Genomic DNA, 15664 nt, shown 5'->3' with positions numbered 1-15664 from the left:
GTAAAAATGGAACAGTAAAATTAACTTCATGTAATTTTCAAAATTCAAAATAAATTACACTGAGTTGGTAATGTTTATATTAATTTATAAACATTAACATAAATTAACAATAAATTGGTGTATAATTTTAAAAGTTATTGTGGCTAATTATTAAATATAATTGTGTTAAATTACATGATGAAATTACTTTAGAAACAAAGCAATTAGCATATTAATCAAGCTTTTTAATATGTTTATTACTAAAATCAAATTGTGTTCACCTTTGGTACTGAAATATTAACAAATTTGTTAGGATTAACCTTGTGTGAGTTTGGAGAAAGAAGTGAATTACATTCATGCATGAAGTGCCATTTGCAGGATCTAAGAATTCCAATCTTGTTCCACAATTTAATACTATAGTAATGTAAATAACAACACATTGTTAATATACTAGTAAGACTTTTAATACTTTATTTGTATGGTTGTATATATTCAGTATGTAGAATGTAATCCAATAAGGTATGCTCAATTGTATGTTTTTGTTCAATTTTATCAATATGTTGTAAAATCCACAAAACATTTAATTTATGTAATCAAATTTTCAATACATGGAACTATTATCAATTATAGGTATAATGCAATTAAACAATTCACGTAAAATAGATTTTCAGCTATTTGTTATTTTGTTGAAGATAAACATCAAAATAAAACTTTTAACTTATTTAAGCTGTACAGATAATTAAATGCTGTTGTTTGTTTAAATCAATCACGAATTACAGAAAATATTTTACTGTTGTTTACGTTGATTTTACGTTATACTTTATGAATGTTGAACTAATTTATAATAATAAATATTTTAAGATAAAATTGTTGTAATTATTACTTGCCTCATTAAGGGGTGATTAAACCACTCTAATCAGAAAAGTTGTCCCATTATCTTCATTTGGAGAGAAGAGAGGGTGAGATAAAGGGGTTTTTTATACCATCCCTAATCCAGACAAAAAATTATCTCCCTATAAAGATAAGTGACCTCTTGAACTTGCTACCCCCAGACAACACAAGAGTGGGATCTGTGTTAGCAGTCATTTTATAGTCTATACTGTTAGCTATACAAGAAAATATTAAAGTAATGCCAATTCACCCTCCTAACTATCAAACAGGTGAACATTGCCAATTCATCTGTATGGATTGGTAATAATTAAATAAATAACTGAAAAATGTTGTTAATAATCTCAAATAGATTGACCAATATACACACTGTATGGTGCTCAAATAGTAAAGAATAAAAATTAATAAAATTACAATTTAATGAGGTGAACTATGGACGTTATGGATCATTATTACAATAAAGCTTAAATAAAAACAATAAAACTTTAAAAAAATATTATTAACAACCATAAGAAAAACTTAAATGGGAACAAATTTTACACTTCAAAAATTTAAAGTGTTATAACATACTAAAAGGCGGAATTTCAAACCAAACTACCGTATATTTTTTCTAATCAAAATAATACACTTATGCATTTAAGATGTTTAGACTAAGAAACCAATTTATACACATACTTACTCACTCATTAGTCCAAGTTTCTTTCCAGGTATCCCCATCCATAGAATCCTTTCATTGTTGATTATCAAACTAACTAAGTCTTGATAAAGCAAATCAATGACATGGAGGAAATCAGTATTCCATTACTCTTTCCAAAATGATGGTGATGTATTCTCTATAAACATAATATAAGGGTGTTCTGAACCAATGCAAAACATGTTGTGGATACTCTAAGGGTGAAACTACAGATCCTCTCCCAAACACAGGATGATCTCCATATGCTTCCTTTCAAAGCTTTATTGTCACAAAGTTAGCCTATATTTTTACATAAGCCAAAACGATTATACAAAGATTATAAAATTTGATACCTCATACTATTACATAAAATCCTAGATTTTCTCTACTCTTCTCAAAAACTTTATGACAGGGATAAAACTACCGTCACAGCAAACCTAGTACAGTAAAACCTGTCATATCCGGCTTGGAACAAACGATAAAATGTTTTGTAACTGTAAGCTTTGCAAGCAAGGAATGTGAGAAATGTGCGGGAAATAGTTGAGAGAGGGATGGAGGCTTTATTTTCCTTACAATGACCTTGACCACTCTATTTTTCTTTAAACAATGAATTTGGCAAAACTGTAATCAGTGCTGTTGTGTCAGCTTTCGAATGTGTATTGGGAATTGTTATATTGGGGGATAGTTACTTTTTCAGTAAGTTAAGATCTAAATTTTAAATATTGTAGGCTACATTATTGAATACTTAACTTTTCCTAAAACAAGTTAGGAGTATGCAACACCATTTATAGCATAACTCCACTAAGGTTGAAAGCAAAATTTTAACCCTATAGCTCATCTCATTCTAGAAAAGTCCTTCCTATCACATAGACAGACATACATTATACAAAAAACATTTTTACATCCCTCCCAGCAGGCAAAAGTGAAATTGTGTCAACCAACTGAATGATAGGCTTTAATGACGATCAGCTAAATTCCATGTTTGGACATTTACCATAATAAAACTACTTCTTGTCTATATAAAAATTAAGTTTCATGCAAAATTTAAAGTCTACAGATTATGTTTCTCAAGATATCCTTCCACGTGATACATTCACATTTTTGTTCATTGAGTTAGGTTTCATAGCAGTGGTTAAATAATAAAAGTTCCAGTGAGACAGAGAGGTTACTACAATCAAAAGTATGCTGAAATTTAATCTTTTCACAACATTTTTAATTAACTAATTAATTTTCTACTCTTATTTTTCTTCGTACTACATAAATAAGCTACATGTGTTAGTGTAAAAAATCTCATATGATTCCAGTCAAACTGATTTACAACTTTATTCTGTTATTTTCATGTTGCTATCATAGTTACCAATATGACCAATGTAAAGATATTTGCTACTCTTGTATCAAATCCCATAGAGCAACATGCATAATCATCAATCTCAGTGTTGCTCATATAGAAATGAAAGTTCATGTTCAACTATAAGTCATTTTGTTTTCGAGAAAGCATGTAGACAGACAGAACAGAAAATTTTCCAACTCCACAAATGATAGGTTTTGCTAATGCTCAGTCAAAAAATAATCTTATCTTACTGTGTGTATACTGTTGAGCAGCCTAAGCAATTTTAATAAATAGCAATATTTGTAAAATATCAAGAATATTTTGTGTGGCAAAATCGAGACAAAAACAAACAAAGCTTAACATTATTTACAAAAGCACAATCATTTGTTAATTTATTAATGCTTTTTTATAAACAAAGCGAATGATACTTTGGGTACTGCTGATCACCTGTCATCCAGAACTATACACAGCAGAATCGATGCACGAACATACATATAGAAAATACTAATTCCAAACAAAATATTATTTTCAATACTTAGATGATTCGTTAATAAGATTATTTATTTACGATTTTTCAAACATAAAGTAGGCAAAAACGTAAGATCGATAATATTTCTACTGTCAATCAGCTGATAATTAATGAAGTGACAAATTTAATTCGATTATAGTAAAGACCTGGCTTCAGCATATCACTAGTTATTATCATTATGCCTAAAAACTGATATTTTAAACACAAGAATTTTGGTGACTTGATTATAATTCGTGCATTTTCGGTTCCTTCCATGACTGGTAGACACCCTGTGATGCATGTCACTCTATGGGATTTTGCTGAGCGTTAGCTAATGTTTTTAAATTGGTCTTATGGGTAATGATGATAGCAATGAGAAAATAGAAGAACAAATAAATTTGCAAACAATCACATGAGAAATTTTTTTTTAATTTTATTATGTGAAATTTGTATTCATAGAGTAAAACTAAAGTATAATTGAGTGGAAATTCAATTTTAAAAGTCAGTGACAAGATTTGATTTCAGCACACTCTCGTATTTTAGTACCATCCGAAGCTCACCGGAACTTTCTTAATTTTAACATTGCTATGGAACCTCACTTAATGAACAAAAAATTAAATGTATCATGTAGCAAGATATTTCATGAAAGATTTCATTCATAGACTTTAAAATTTTGCATAAGACTTCATTTCTACAAAGATAAGAATCTGTTCTAAGATGGAGTACGTCTGGAATTGGGCTAAACGTAATTTTTGTGGCAATTTCTTTTCTGTATGATCGTCTGTCTATCTACCTGCATGCAGGACATCTCAAGAATTAAATGAGTTTTAGATTAGAAATTGTTTTAAAATATCAGCAAAACCTATTACACGACATTTGGTATGGCGGACTTTCTTTGTATTATATAAATACTGTACTTGAACAGGCTTAGTCATCGTTGAAAAAATATTGTTCTGAATAAACTTCAATTTTTATCATGTTATTTATTGAAATACAAAAATAATAGCAAACAAGACTGTGTAACTTCTACATAAATCAAACAGATAACCTTTCAAGGCAAATTTAAAACACACGTTGAGTTCAGAAATTTTAAATAGGTAGATTCACTTTAGGGTAGAAATATACAACTAAATATAAATGAATTTTTATTTACAAAAATCAAAACCTCACTACAAACATATAAAAATATGACACTTAGTCAAGAAACACGTTTTAGGAAAATATATACAGCTAAACAATTAAGTGTGGAAAAGCTTTAATTTACTTACACTGATAATTATACATTACTGTTACTTTAAACATTATACTAGGTTAAAAACTAATTTTTCGAGGTAAAAACTTCAATACTTTTCAGTAAGCCTAATTTAGATTTATTATAGATAAATATTATATGCTAAAGAATATCACGGTGCACAATATAAAAATTATGTATTTGAGCAGTTAAATGTTACTAAAATTATGTTGAGACTAATATTATTTTACACATAAAAAATACTAAACTTAATTTGAACAGCTAAAAATAAATGTGTGCTCATTTTGGTCCACAGTTACGGTTTTTTTACTTGCAATTCGGTTAATCCTTCTTGAAAGTTGTACCAGTCTGTGATGTAAATATTATTTTGTAGATGTAATATTTCTTTTTTCAAATCTTAAAATGAAATAACACAGCACGTGTTTCTCTTTTACATCTATATCAAACTACAAAAGGAAGTTAACATTTTTTATTAAAAATGGAAGTACAGTACCACAAGTCTATATATGAAACAAGAATTTAAATCAATGTAAATAATAATATAACAAACAATGCACAATAGATGCAGGTGTGTGATAGATGAAATCGTTAGTTCAAGAAAACCAAACGTAGTAGAGTGGTAAATACTATCAAAGCTATTACTTACCTAAACTACTCGAATGAAAGGCACCATAGATCACATTTTAATGAAAAGGAACAGTGAAGAAGATCTTATAGTAAAAGCTGAAGAGAACAGCAACTGAATATAATGACTCACTAATACAATAAAAAATACATTATGAAATTACTATTCCTGGTTATCCAACAATATGAGATTTTGTCGATCACATATTTTATAACTTAGTTCAAACAGATTTTTGTTATGTACAAATTCCTTAATGAAAATCTAGTCGTCCTTCGGAAGAGGCCTCTTGAACAGCAAAATATGGGGCTCTGTAAAAAGAAAACATAGATCAATGACAAGTATGGAAAAAAATGTGTCTAGAGAAACAAAAGTGTTTAAATCTACAGTAGGACCTTGATATATCGAACCTCAATATACCGAATTCCTCGATAAATCGAAGTTTTGTCATTCCCCTTGAATGTCCCATTTACTTCAATGCTAATTTTACCTCTACATATCGAAGATTTCAAGTAAATAACCTCAATATATCGAATTTTCGCCAATAACTTTGCCTATTTTTTACCTCTATATATCGAAGTTTTCTTATAATTACCTCAACATATCGAAGTTTCAGTTTATCAACGAAACGAACTTTAGTACTGTATTGTCGTGTTGTGCAAACGAACAACCATCAAAGTAGAGCAGGTACCGCATTTTTCATGTCGAGACTTGAAACCCCTACCACCGACACTCCTTTGTTTTCTGTAGACGCCGACACCACTCCACCCTCAGTTTAATTTGGACGTTACCGTGATTAGTGCGAGTTGAGGTTATCTTAGTGAATTATTGTGCGTGGCAGATTTTCAACTGTGACACTGTTTTGTTTAAAAGTGCGATGGCAAAACGGAAAACTTTATCTTATCAAGATAAAGTTAAACTTATAGAGACTGTGGACGCCGGGAATAAGAAAAAAAGTGACATTGCAAAGGAGTTTGGTATACCAGCGAATACTCTCTCGACCATATTGAAAAATAGAGAAAAATATGAACGCCAAGGAACTTCGTGCAAGAGAATAAAAGGACCCGAATTCAAGGACGTAGATGAAAGTGTTTATTAGTGGTTAAAACAGTGCCGTGATAAAAACCTTCCTGTAAGTGGCCCAATTTTAAAAGAAAAAGCAGCACAGTTTGCTGCGCAATTAAATAAACCTGACTTTCGAGCAAGCAACGGTTGGCTCCAACTTTAAAAAAAGAAATTAAGTGATTTTCAAAAAGGTGACTGGCGAAAGTGCGAGTGTCGATGACAATGTTTGCACAGAATGGTCGCAAAAACTGCCTGATCTTGTCAAGGGATACAAACCTGACAATATTTTTAATGCAGACGAAACAGGTCTTTTTTACCAGTGTCTTCCTGACAAAACTTTAACTTTTAAAGGTGACACTTGCCACGGAGGTAAGAATAGTAAACAAAGAGTTACATTGCTGCTTGGAACAAATCAAATTGGCACTGTGAAGCTTAAACCATTGATGATAGGAAAATCTAAAAATCCAAGGTGTTTCAAAGGGGTTCAAAGCTTTCCAATGGACTACACATCAAACAAAAAGTCATGGATGAACTCAGGGGTTTTTGAGAAATGGCTAACGGACTTGGACAGACAAATGAAGAAAAAGAGGAAAAAAATACTCTTGTTTATTGACAACGCTACTGCTCACGGTGACATCCCAAAAATGAAAAACGTAAAAATCGAGTTCTTACCTCCAAACACCACATCCAAGCTACAGCCATTGGATCAAGGAATAATTAAGAACTTTAAAGTTCATTACCGGAAGGAAGTTGCACGCCTCTTCCTTCGTGACCTCAAGGACAAGAACCCTACAAAAATAAGCATACTTGATGCAATGTGGATGGCTTCTAAGGCGTGGAACAATGTTACCGAAAATACTATAAAGAACTGCTTCAAGAAAAGTGGCTTTAAACAGCAAGTTGATGAAGAAGAGGAAAGTGTTGTAGAAGACTGTTCAATTGTTGAAACGGATAACGGTGAACTTGCTAGTCCTGTACTGTGGAGACAAGTGACTCAGGCCCTTACTTTGGAAGGGCTGTCTTTCGAAGACTTTGTGGATGACGAGCTTTCTACTTGCGGCCAATTAAGCGATGCAGACATTATTGCATCTGTTTCCAAGGATACGAGTGTAGAAGACAGTGTAGTCGAGGACGGCGAGGATGATGACGACAACGAAGTCGAAACGCCTGACCCCACCCTTCGCGATGCCCGGTGTGCCATCAACACATTGCGAAGTTTCCTCCAAAAGAAGACGTCTATGGATGACAAAATAATCCAGTCTTTATCCATTTTAGACGACGCATTGGACAAAGTGACTTTCACAGGTAGACAAACTACAATTTCAGATTTTTTTTAACAACAGTAAATAAGTTTTGCAAACTCATTATAAAATGTACGTAAGCCTACATTACAGCAGCATTTTAAACATTTAAAATACAGTACAGTAGAACCGTATTTCAGACTTGTGTATTTACACTGTACAACATAACTTTTTAAGACGTTACAGTATTTCATATTCATATTTATGTAATAATATTACTCTATACGTTTAGTTAAAAAATTAATAAATTTAAATTTATGTATGGTGTACTTGTTATAATTTCTTATTCACATTTCCCGATAAAGTAATGTACGATTCTTAATTGTACTGTATTATTGTAGTGGGTGTGGACCTTTATATATCGAAGTCTGTCAGAGTTAACCTTGATATAATGAATAATACAACAACAGTTGTAAACCTCTATATATCGAAGTCTGCCCCAAACAGCCTTGATATATCGAACCTCATTATATCGAAATTCTTGATATATCGAAGTTTTGTAAATCCTCTTGAGGTTCGATATATCAAGGTCCTACTGTATAAAGCAAATTCTCACACATACATTTTAAAGGCAAATTGGTTCTAAAGTTTCATTGGATTGTGGGTCTTGTAGCTATTACAAGTGTAAAAAAATTAATTCTTTATATTTACGGGCATATGTATACACAATATAAACTATAAACAACCAGTATTACCCGCTGCTTTGCATGCAATTTCTCTGCAACATTACATGACTCATAACTAGCGATATAATAACTAATACTTCAACTATTTTAGACCAATGTTGAGGAACCCTAAGTTGAAATCTGTATAGATTGTTTAGTGAAAGTACTTATGATGTAATATGATGGAGACCTACCATATTTTGGAATGATTGCAGGCATATACCACATATACATATTTTTCAGTGTTCATGGTTAAGACAATCATAGGTAAAGCGAAATTATGAGTTGCTCTTATTTCAAGTTTTGCGCTTGTAGAAACACTTCTGGTTAGAAACAATTATTATAATTTTTTATTTATTAAGTCTGAGATTGCTCCTTTTCCATGATAAACAACATATATAAGCCTATATATTGGTAGTGAGGTTGGACTTATAGTAAGGTTTTCTGAGTTTTATGGATCTTTTTTATTGAAAATAAAATATTTCAACACTAAAATCAACATAAATAACAATAACACATTTCAATACATACTTACATTGTAACAGTTGTCATCTGTCCAATATCAAGAAAGTAATTTCAAAAAGATTAGCGAAAATAACCCAAATTTATCCAGTGAAGAATTAAAAACAAGCAATGAATATCATAACGAACTAATTTGCTATCTGCTGTTATGTAGAATATTCGTAATTTTCATTAGACAAATACAGTTTTAAAAGGATTCATCTTATCTGGTTGCTGGATCAAGACTGTCTGGTTGCCTAGATTTTTAAATTGGCTTATGTGCAATTTTTAACATTCCTTACATTTGTCACATTTAAAATGGGATTAAGATTTCATTCTAAATGATAAACTCCTATCAGGTTGTAGCAATTTTTGAAATTATTTTTTGATTGTGTTGAATCACATGTGCAGATAGTGGGCCTTTCAGAAGTTTAGTGAACAATATCAATAAACAATTAGTTATTCTTACTGTTAATAATAATTATTTTACCAATATAATCTGTGAGACAAATTTTAAAGGTATATACATAGATACTTTGTTCTGAGAAGCATAATACCAACATAAAGTGTTCACTTCTAGTGCTGTATTCCACTTGGGAGTATAAGGGATAGAGCGAAAAATCCTAACATTCCGTTAGACCTATATTGATGCTATATCTTTGTAACTGTATGTCAAACGGTTTTTAAGATAATTTGTGGAAAATAAATCTAAACGAGCATACATGCAAACATATGAAACTTTCAAATTATTCCAATTTATTCAAAACTTATGATTGGTTCAATTGCCTAAAAGGAAATATATGCCTACTATGCGGGCCATCCAGCTAGCTACCTAATTGTTTACAACTGGTATTCATTTTCGAAGGTATTAATATCTGTACATCTGATACAATACAGTATATGCTCTTGTTCCCCATCTCTGTTCGCTACATCATCCTATTTCCTTGTTTCGGTCCAGGAATTATATCAATATTTATATATTAAATAATCCCTCATCGGTAAGGAATGGACACAATGTTCCCTTGATGATTTTCTGTCATTTAAAAATATATTTAATATCTGGTGTATTGCTTTGTGATTCCTTTGGCTATATTCACAGGCTCACTATGCTCGTTTGCTTCCTCCAATTATAGTCATAGAGCAAGTGTTTTGTTGAATCTGTTAGTGTCCATTACCCTAGTATTCGTCCCTTCAGCTTCTGTAAATATGTCGTCCCACAACATCAAAGGAAACCAATGTCGAGTACCCTAAATGTAAATATTTACAATACATTGTTCATTAAATAAAGGTCCAGAATTTAATAATTAGTTTGAATTGTAAAATAAAAATTAAATAATACTGCTTGTCATTAATAATTGCGTCGGACTATGACAGCTGATATTTATTCATGCAAATACAAAATACGGGAACACTGCATGGCACGTTAAGTTCAGTAACTCTGCTGTAAAAAATTGCCTATCTTAAAAGTAAATACAATTTCTTTGAATTATTTCTAAGAGTATTTGTGAATGGTATTTTGGAATTAAAATATGTCTATGTTTGATTCTGATATATAAGTAATGTACATGCCAAATGTCATCAACATCTCCCCACTGAATTCGTGTAATTTAAACATCCAAACACTTTCGCATTTATAATATACAGGATGTAATTGAAATACAACAACAAACTTCAGGAGGTTGTTCCTGGGGTCAAGACAAACCAAAAAATTCCTATAAATGTATGTCCTAAAATGCGTTGTTTTCTGTCTGTCCATCTGTTTGTGTTTTTACATTGACATTTTTTCTAAACAACCATTAAAGGTAGAAAGTTAAAATTTAATCAGTATACATGCTAATCAGTAAAGATCGTTAATTTTAAAGAAATTTAAAATTTTTAGTCAACAAAATTCAAAACGGCAGCTTGTTAAAATCTTTAATGATGAATTTATTACAAACTACTTCCTCTATCAAAAATTTTATAAATTTTATTCTAAAACAAACGATTCCTCATTTATTGAAATTGCACAATAGTGATAATAAAGTTGTGGCATTTGTCTTAACCCAGTAACATATCATATTTGTAAGTTTTCCCAAGTTTCGGAAAATACTTCAAGTTTAAGTTCAGTGATAGAGTTAAAAAATACAATACTAAAAGCTTTAATTTTGGATCTCTTTGGCCTTTGATTACTAAAATTCTTTCAGTGAGTAAAATGGTTGATTCTATAGCCAGGTTGAGGCTGTGTCCAAAGTGTCTTCTTCAACTCCTCTGGTAATGCATTCCATAGCTTAGAACCGGTGTACTTGAACTTTTCTCAGTTGAAGTACGCTTGTGCACTGACAGGTAGTAGTTGCTTGCTTTATCTGTGTTATAGTGGTACGTCTGTGCAAAACTCCCTTTCATTTCCGGTGCTTTGATATGAACATACATAACTGTCTCTAGGGTATACAGGGTGAACTAGATCACATTGGCCACTGATATTAGCAGTATATTAAGTGAAGATAGAACACGCACACACACACATGCACGCACACGCACGCGCGCACACACACACACACACACACACAGCAATGGTAGCACATTCACCCGGCAAGTGAGAAATCCGGGTTCGAGTCCCAGCAGAGCAAGTACTTTTAGTGATTCAATGTTGATTGAAATTAAATTCTGCTATTGTCATTTATCTAAGATCTACCTAACAAAGTGGTTGAAATGGAACACTGACCAGGCTGGTGGGTCATGTAATGGATCCAACCTTTACTCTGCTGTACGCCAATACTTCGCCATTCTTCCTCTGTCATCAGGTGTGTCTTTGGTACAAGCTTCACCATCTCCTTGGGCAGCACTACATGCCTGAAAGCATAAAAGTATGGTTAACAAGTGAAAGATCAATTCAACCAATGGCCTTGACCTTCAGGTTTCAGAGAAAGATCATTTATTTACCGCAGTAAATTACGTTAACAATGCTATTTCTGAGTTCATGATTTTTTAAATTTACCATTTGAAAAACTATTTAATTTAAAGAGCTAAAATTTGTACCATTCTCTTCAGAATTTTCATGCTTATGGCATATCATGCCAATTGGTTACATTATCAAATATATGGTTTGTACAAAAATCAGAAATATGTTTCTTTAAGCACATAACGTATTAAATTTTCATTTTGTTATGAAAATATACAGCACATTTCTCATACTCACCATAAAAACATAAATGTGTACCAAATTTAAAGATAGCATGTATCAATACTGAAATAAGAATGTTTATATTGGTCCACACAGTAAATTGTATCAGTAACCAATGTTTTCTACTTCCTAATGTTTAGATACATAATATATCCTCCTATAAAATTTTTACTTCTAAATGGTGACTCTTTGGATAAAAATACATGATTTTTCAAACTATACACTACGCAGTTGTGCCTAGAAATCATAGCTTTATAGAAAAAAGATTCTACATTCCAATATTTTAAAACAATTTTTATTTAGTAGCTTCTTCTTCTATGGGGCCGCCTATTGCCATGCACTTAAGCCTCAAGGGCCTTTGGTGCACCTGGGATTTATTAACTTACAGTGTATACTATCATTTTAATGGTTTGCAAAGAATTTGAAAAATAGGTTTGGATAAATTTTATAAATGAAAGTAAACAAAAAAATCAAATTCATATGATTAATTTAAACCGGCTATTGTGTGGTCAGTATATACTAGAAGGCACCCAATAACATAAATGGCAATTTTAATAACACAAATTGCAACATACTATCACATGTTGTTAAGGGAACATTAGATACATTTAATATTTACTAATTAACATTAAAATTTAATATGGAATTGAAAATACTCCTTAATACAATATTAAAGGGGAAGAATTATCTGAAGAAAAAGAAAATATCTGTTCATGAACATAAAAAAGAAACTGTGGATTCAGTTAATAACATACTGACATAACAAATTTTTTTCCGATTGTAAATCACCATTATTACTTCCACTATCGGCAGTAGATAAAATAGCCTACTGACAACAAAGTAATGAATTTTGATGGTTCAGTAACTTGTACAAGACAACACCAACAATCAGTATGAGAAACATTACTATTGATGTAATCCAAATCTCATCCATTGAACTCGTTAAACAACGATGTTTTAATTGGGATTGAATGCCAATTTAGCTCTTAAATATGCAGTTTACTTTGACAACATCCATATTGTGTGACAATATAACTTAAGACTGTTGTGTTTCTTTTTTTCATTCGGATAAGTCATTTGTTGTTTTTTTATTGTAATGCTTCTATTCATTTTAACAACAAAAGTATTTTGATAGTTATCTGAAAAAATATGTCTTAGTCTAACAATAATGTTAACTGTCCATGTTCTAACCTTATTTAAGTAATATTCTTGTCTAGATTATTTTCATGGTAGTAGATTAACAATTTATAACAGTAACGTTAGAACAAATCAGAATAAATTTGTGAGCTACAGAGAAAGAAGAATTGGCTTTATTTTGGAGGGAGGATCCAACCACACCAGCTAGTTAGCATCCTCGAATCGGTCCCTCCATTGCCCCTTGAGGGCACAGTCATTTAACTAAATTTGTTTGGAAGGTGTGCAACCCATTAAATCAATAAAATAAAGTAATTATAATTTCTTCAATTAAGAATGATAAAATCAGCATTCTTTATAACAGATATGCATCGTTTCTGTGCCATTCTCTCCCAGTTTAGAAAATACTAAACTATTTTAGAGTGGCCAATTTCAAATGATGAAAATACAAAATATAGGCCTACTGTAAAAATAACACATCTTGGATCACATACTAAATCATACAACGCAATTTGACTTAACAGAAGTTCGACAATCTGGCACGTGATTGGAGGTCAGGAAAATATCGATCAGAAATTATCAAACAATTCAATATATTATCTGACATCAATATATAACAATTATTGTACTCAATAAGAATTTTAATAAATTATCGTAACAAGAAGAGTCATACATTACAATTTTAAAAACATAAATTTAACTATAACTTTACAAAACAACAAAACCAAACTATGACCTAGACTTAGATATAAAAGAAACCTTACAATAAATATAACTTGCTTATATTACTCAGATTGATATCAATGAGTAATCACTTTTCTGAAATGCAGGAAAGAATTCTTCCCATGTGTTACCAGGAGTCAAACCCACATGTTGAAGCCACTTAAACAAATCTCGTCACTTGTGAGAATTATCTCACATATTTTCCTAATATATTTTCAAATTCTCAAAATATTAGTTACTTTTTGTTGTTTATAGTTTACATTAAAATTACTAGCTATAACCAATAAGTTGAAATCATATGCTAAGTTAAATAAATTGTAATATCGATTATTCCTTCGGATGGGTAGGATACGATAAGTGAACCCGGTTTTTTATATCGAAGAATGTAATCAGTATCTATAATAATCTAATCTAAAATAAATCTCAATAACAATCATATGTTTTAAATTAAAATATGGATTTAATATTTACAGTGATCAAAAAAATTATTATACTCAAAATTAGGAACACTGAAGACGATCATATTTGCTCCTCTCACAGTTACAGTTGTTTCTTTCCCACAAATTTCACATAATGGGTTTTTAAGTGCGTGTCCAACATGTTGAAGCCACGAAAAACATGTCTTATCATCTTTCAAAGCAATGTCGTTTAGTTTTCTAAAATTGACTGTCATTTTTAATAATCAAATGTTACTTACGTAAAATTGAAATATTACCTTACATGTATTATTTGAAAGTATCTACAGCTGTTGATATAGATTATTTAAGTTAATTGTTCAAAATAATTAGTCAGTATCAATTGATTATATCGATTGTTATGATTAAGTAATATCTAATATTGTTTGCCAATTTCGGTATAAAAAAAAAACCAAGTACGTTTATCGTACCCTACCCCCTTCGGATAAATACAATCGAACCATTTGATAATAACAATCGAATAACGAGTGTACGCCCGCTTAAATCTACCCCAAAATTTATATTAAAATGTTTTACAAAATTCCTACAAAAAATTAGGCCTAATCCACAGTAGCTGCAGTAGTCTATGTATTGTAACAGTAATAAAGCCAAATATTAAAACTAGTCTACACAAAAAATTTAACCCAGTATTTTATACTGTAGAATAGCCTAAGGTGTTCTTGGCCTACTAACGGCTTCTATATAATCTGTCAACGATTAAATATTATTTTGATAGTATTTATATATAGAATTAACTGTTAATTTCGATATAGCATAATAAATAACACGTAAAAACAGGTATAAAAACACATACATGTCAGGTTACTATATATCTACTAACCTGTATTCGTACTGATCATCATTATACTTGTCTGAGTAGTAAATATTTTTTGCAGACATTTTCGGAACTTCCAAAAGATAAATGCTCACACAAAATAAAAATAGGAAATTATATCTCAACAATTTCTTTGAAACGAAACAATTCACAAAGCACAACAAAAAGTAAAGCCTAAACAGAATCCCGTGGAAACTTCCAAACCGAATTCGGAAACAGAATTGAACCAAAGTCAAAGACGTACAAATTGAACACAAGACACCTGCTTCCCGCGTAAACTAATAAGACCTTAGAGTAAAATATGAAAAAAATCTATATTACATTCGTCTATTTAGCTATACTATAACTGTTGTAGTATTAAAAAATGTCTTATTTGTCAAACAAATTATCAATAATGTGTGAATATCCTTTTTTAATATCTCAGTTTCAATTTCATTCATTGATCAAAATTTTAATCAAAAATTCATTAATTGTTGGCATTATTATGCAGATCTCTATAATAATAAATCATTCATATAACGTAACAATAGAATTTGTAACATGAATTATTCCTAATCGAGTCCGTGGACAGTA

At 30.9% G+C, this 15664-nt stretch overlaps 1 protein-coding gene across 1 annotated transcript; it reads right to left on the bottom strand.

Annotated features, from left to right (window-relative positions):
* Positions 1-4510: 4510 nt before the first annotated feature.
* On the bottom strand, positions 4511-15322 carry LOC124354833 (cyclin-dependent kinases regulatory subunit). Its single transcript, XM_046805583.1, has 3 exons — positions 15098-15322; positions 11486-11613; positions 4511-5563 (listed from the first exon to the last, which is right to left on the bottom strand). The coding sequence occupies exons 1-3, from the start codon at positions 15154-15156 to the stop codon at positions 5517-5519; spliced, it is 234 nt and encodes a 77-aa protein (XP_046661539.1). The 5' UTR covers positions 15157-15322; the 3' UTR covers positions 4511-5516.
* Between the last annotated feature and the right edge of the window lie 342 nt (positions 15323-15664).

Source organism: Homalodisca vitripennis, chromosome 2 (assembly GCF_021130785.1).
Source record: "Homalodisca vitripennis isolate AUS2020 chromosome 2, UT_GWSS_2.1, whole genome shotgun sequence".
In the NCBI taxonomy this organism is placed as follows: domain Eukaryota; kingdom Metazoa; phylum Arthropoda; class Insecta; order Hemiptera; family Cicadellidae; genus Homalodisca; species Homalodisca vitripennis.
The sequence above is the reverse complement of the archived record's forward strand: the minus strand, read 5'-3'. Positions and strand labels throughout refer to the sequence as shown.

What these genes read in the sequence shown, in the direction of transcription:
- LOC124354833 (XM_046805583.1), bottom strand. Translation starts at nt 15,156, where the DNA reads ATGTCTGCAAAAAATATTTACTACTCAGACAAGTATAATGATGATCAG. An exon ending in GATGATCAGTACGAATACAG is followed by an intron (nt 11,614 to 15,097) that starts GTTAGTAGATAT and finishes TTATGCTTTCAG; the next exon opens with GCATGTAGTGCTGCCCAAGG. An exon ending in TTACATGACCCACCAGCCTG is followed by an intron (nt 5,564 to 11,485) that starts GTCAGTGTTCCA and finishes TTCTTTTTACAG; the next exon opens with AGCCCCATATTTTGCTGTTC.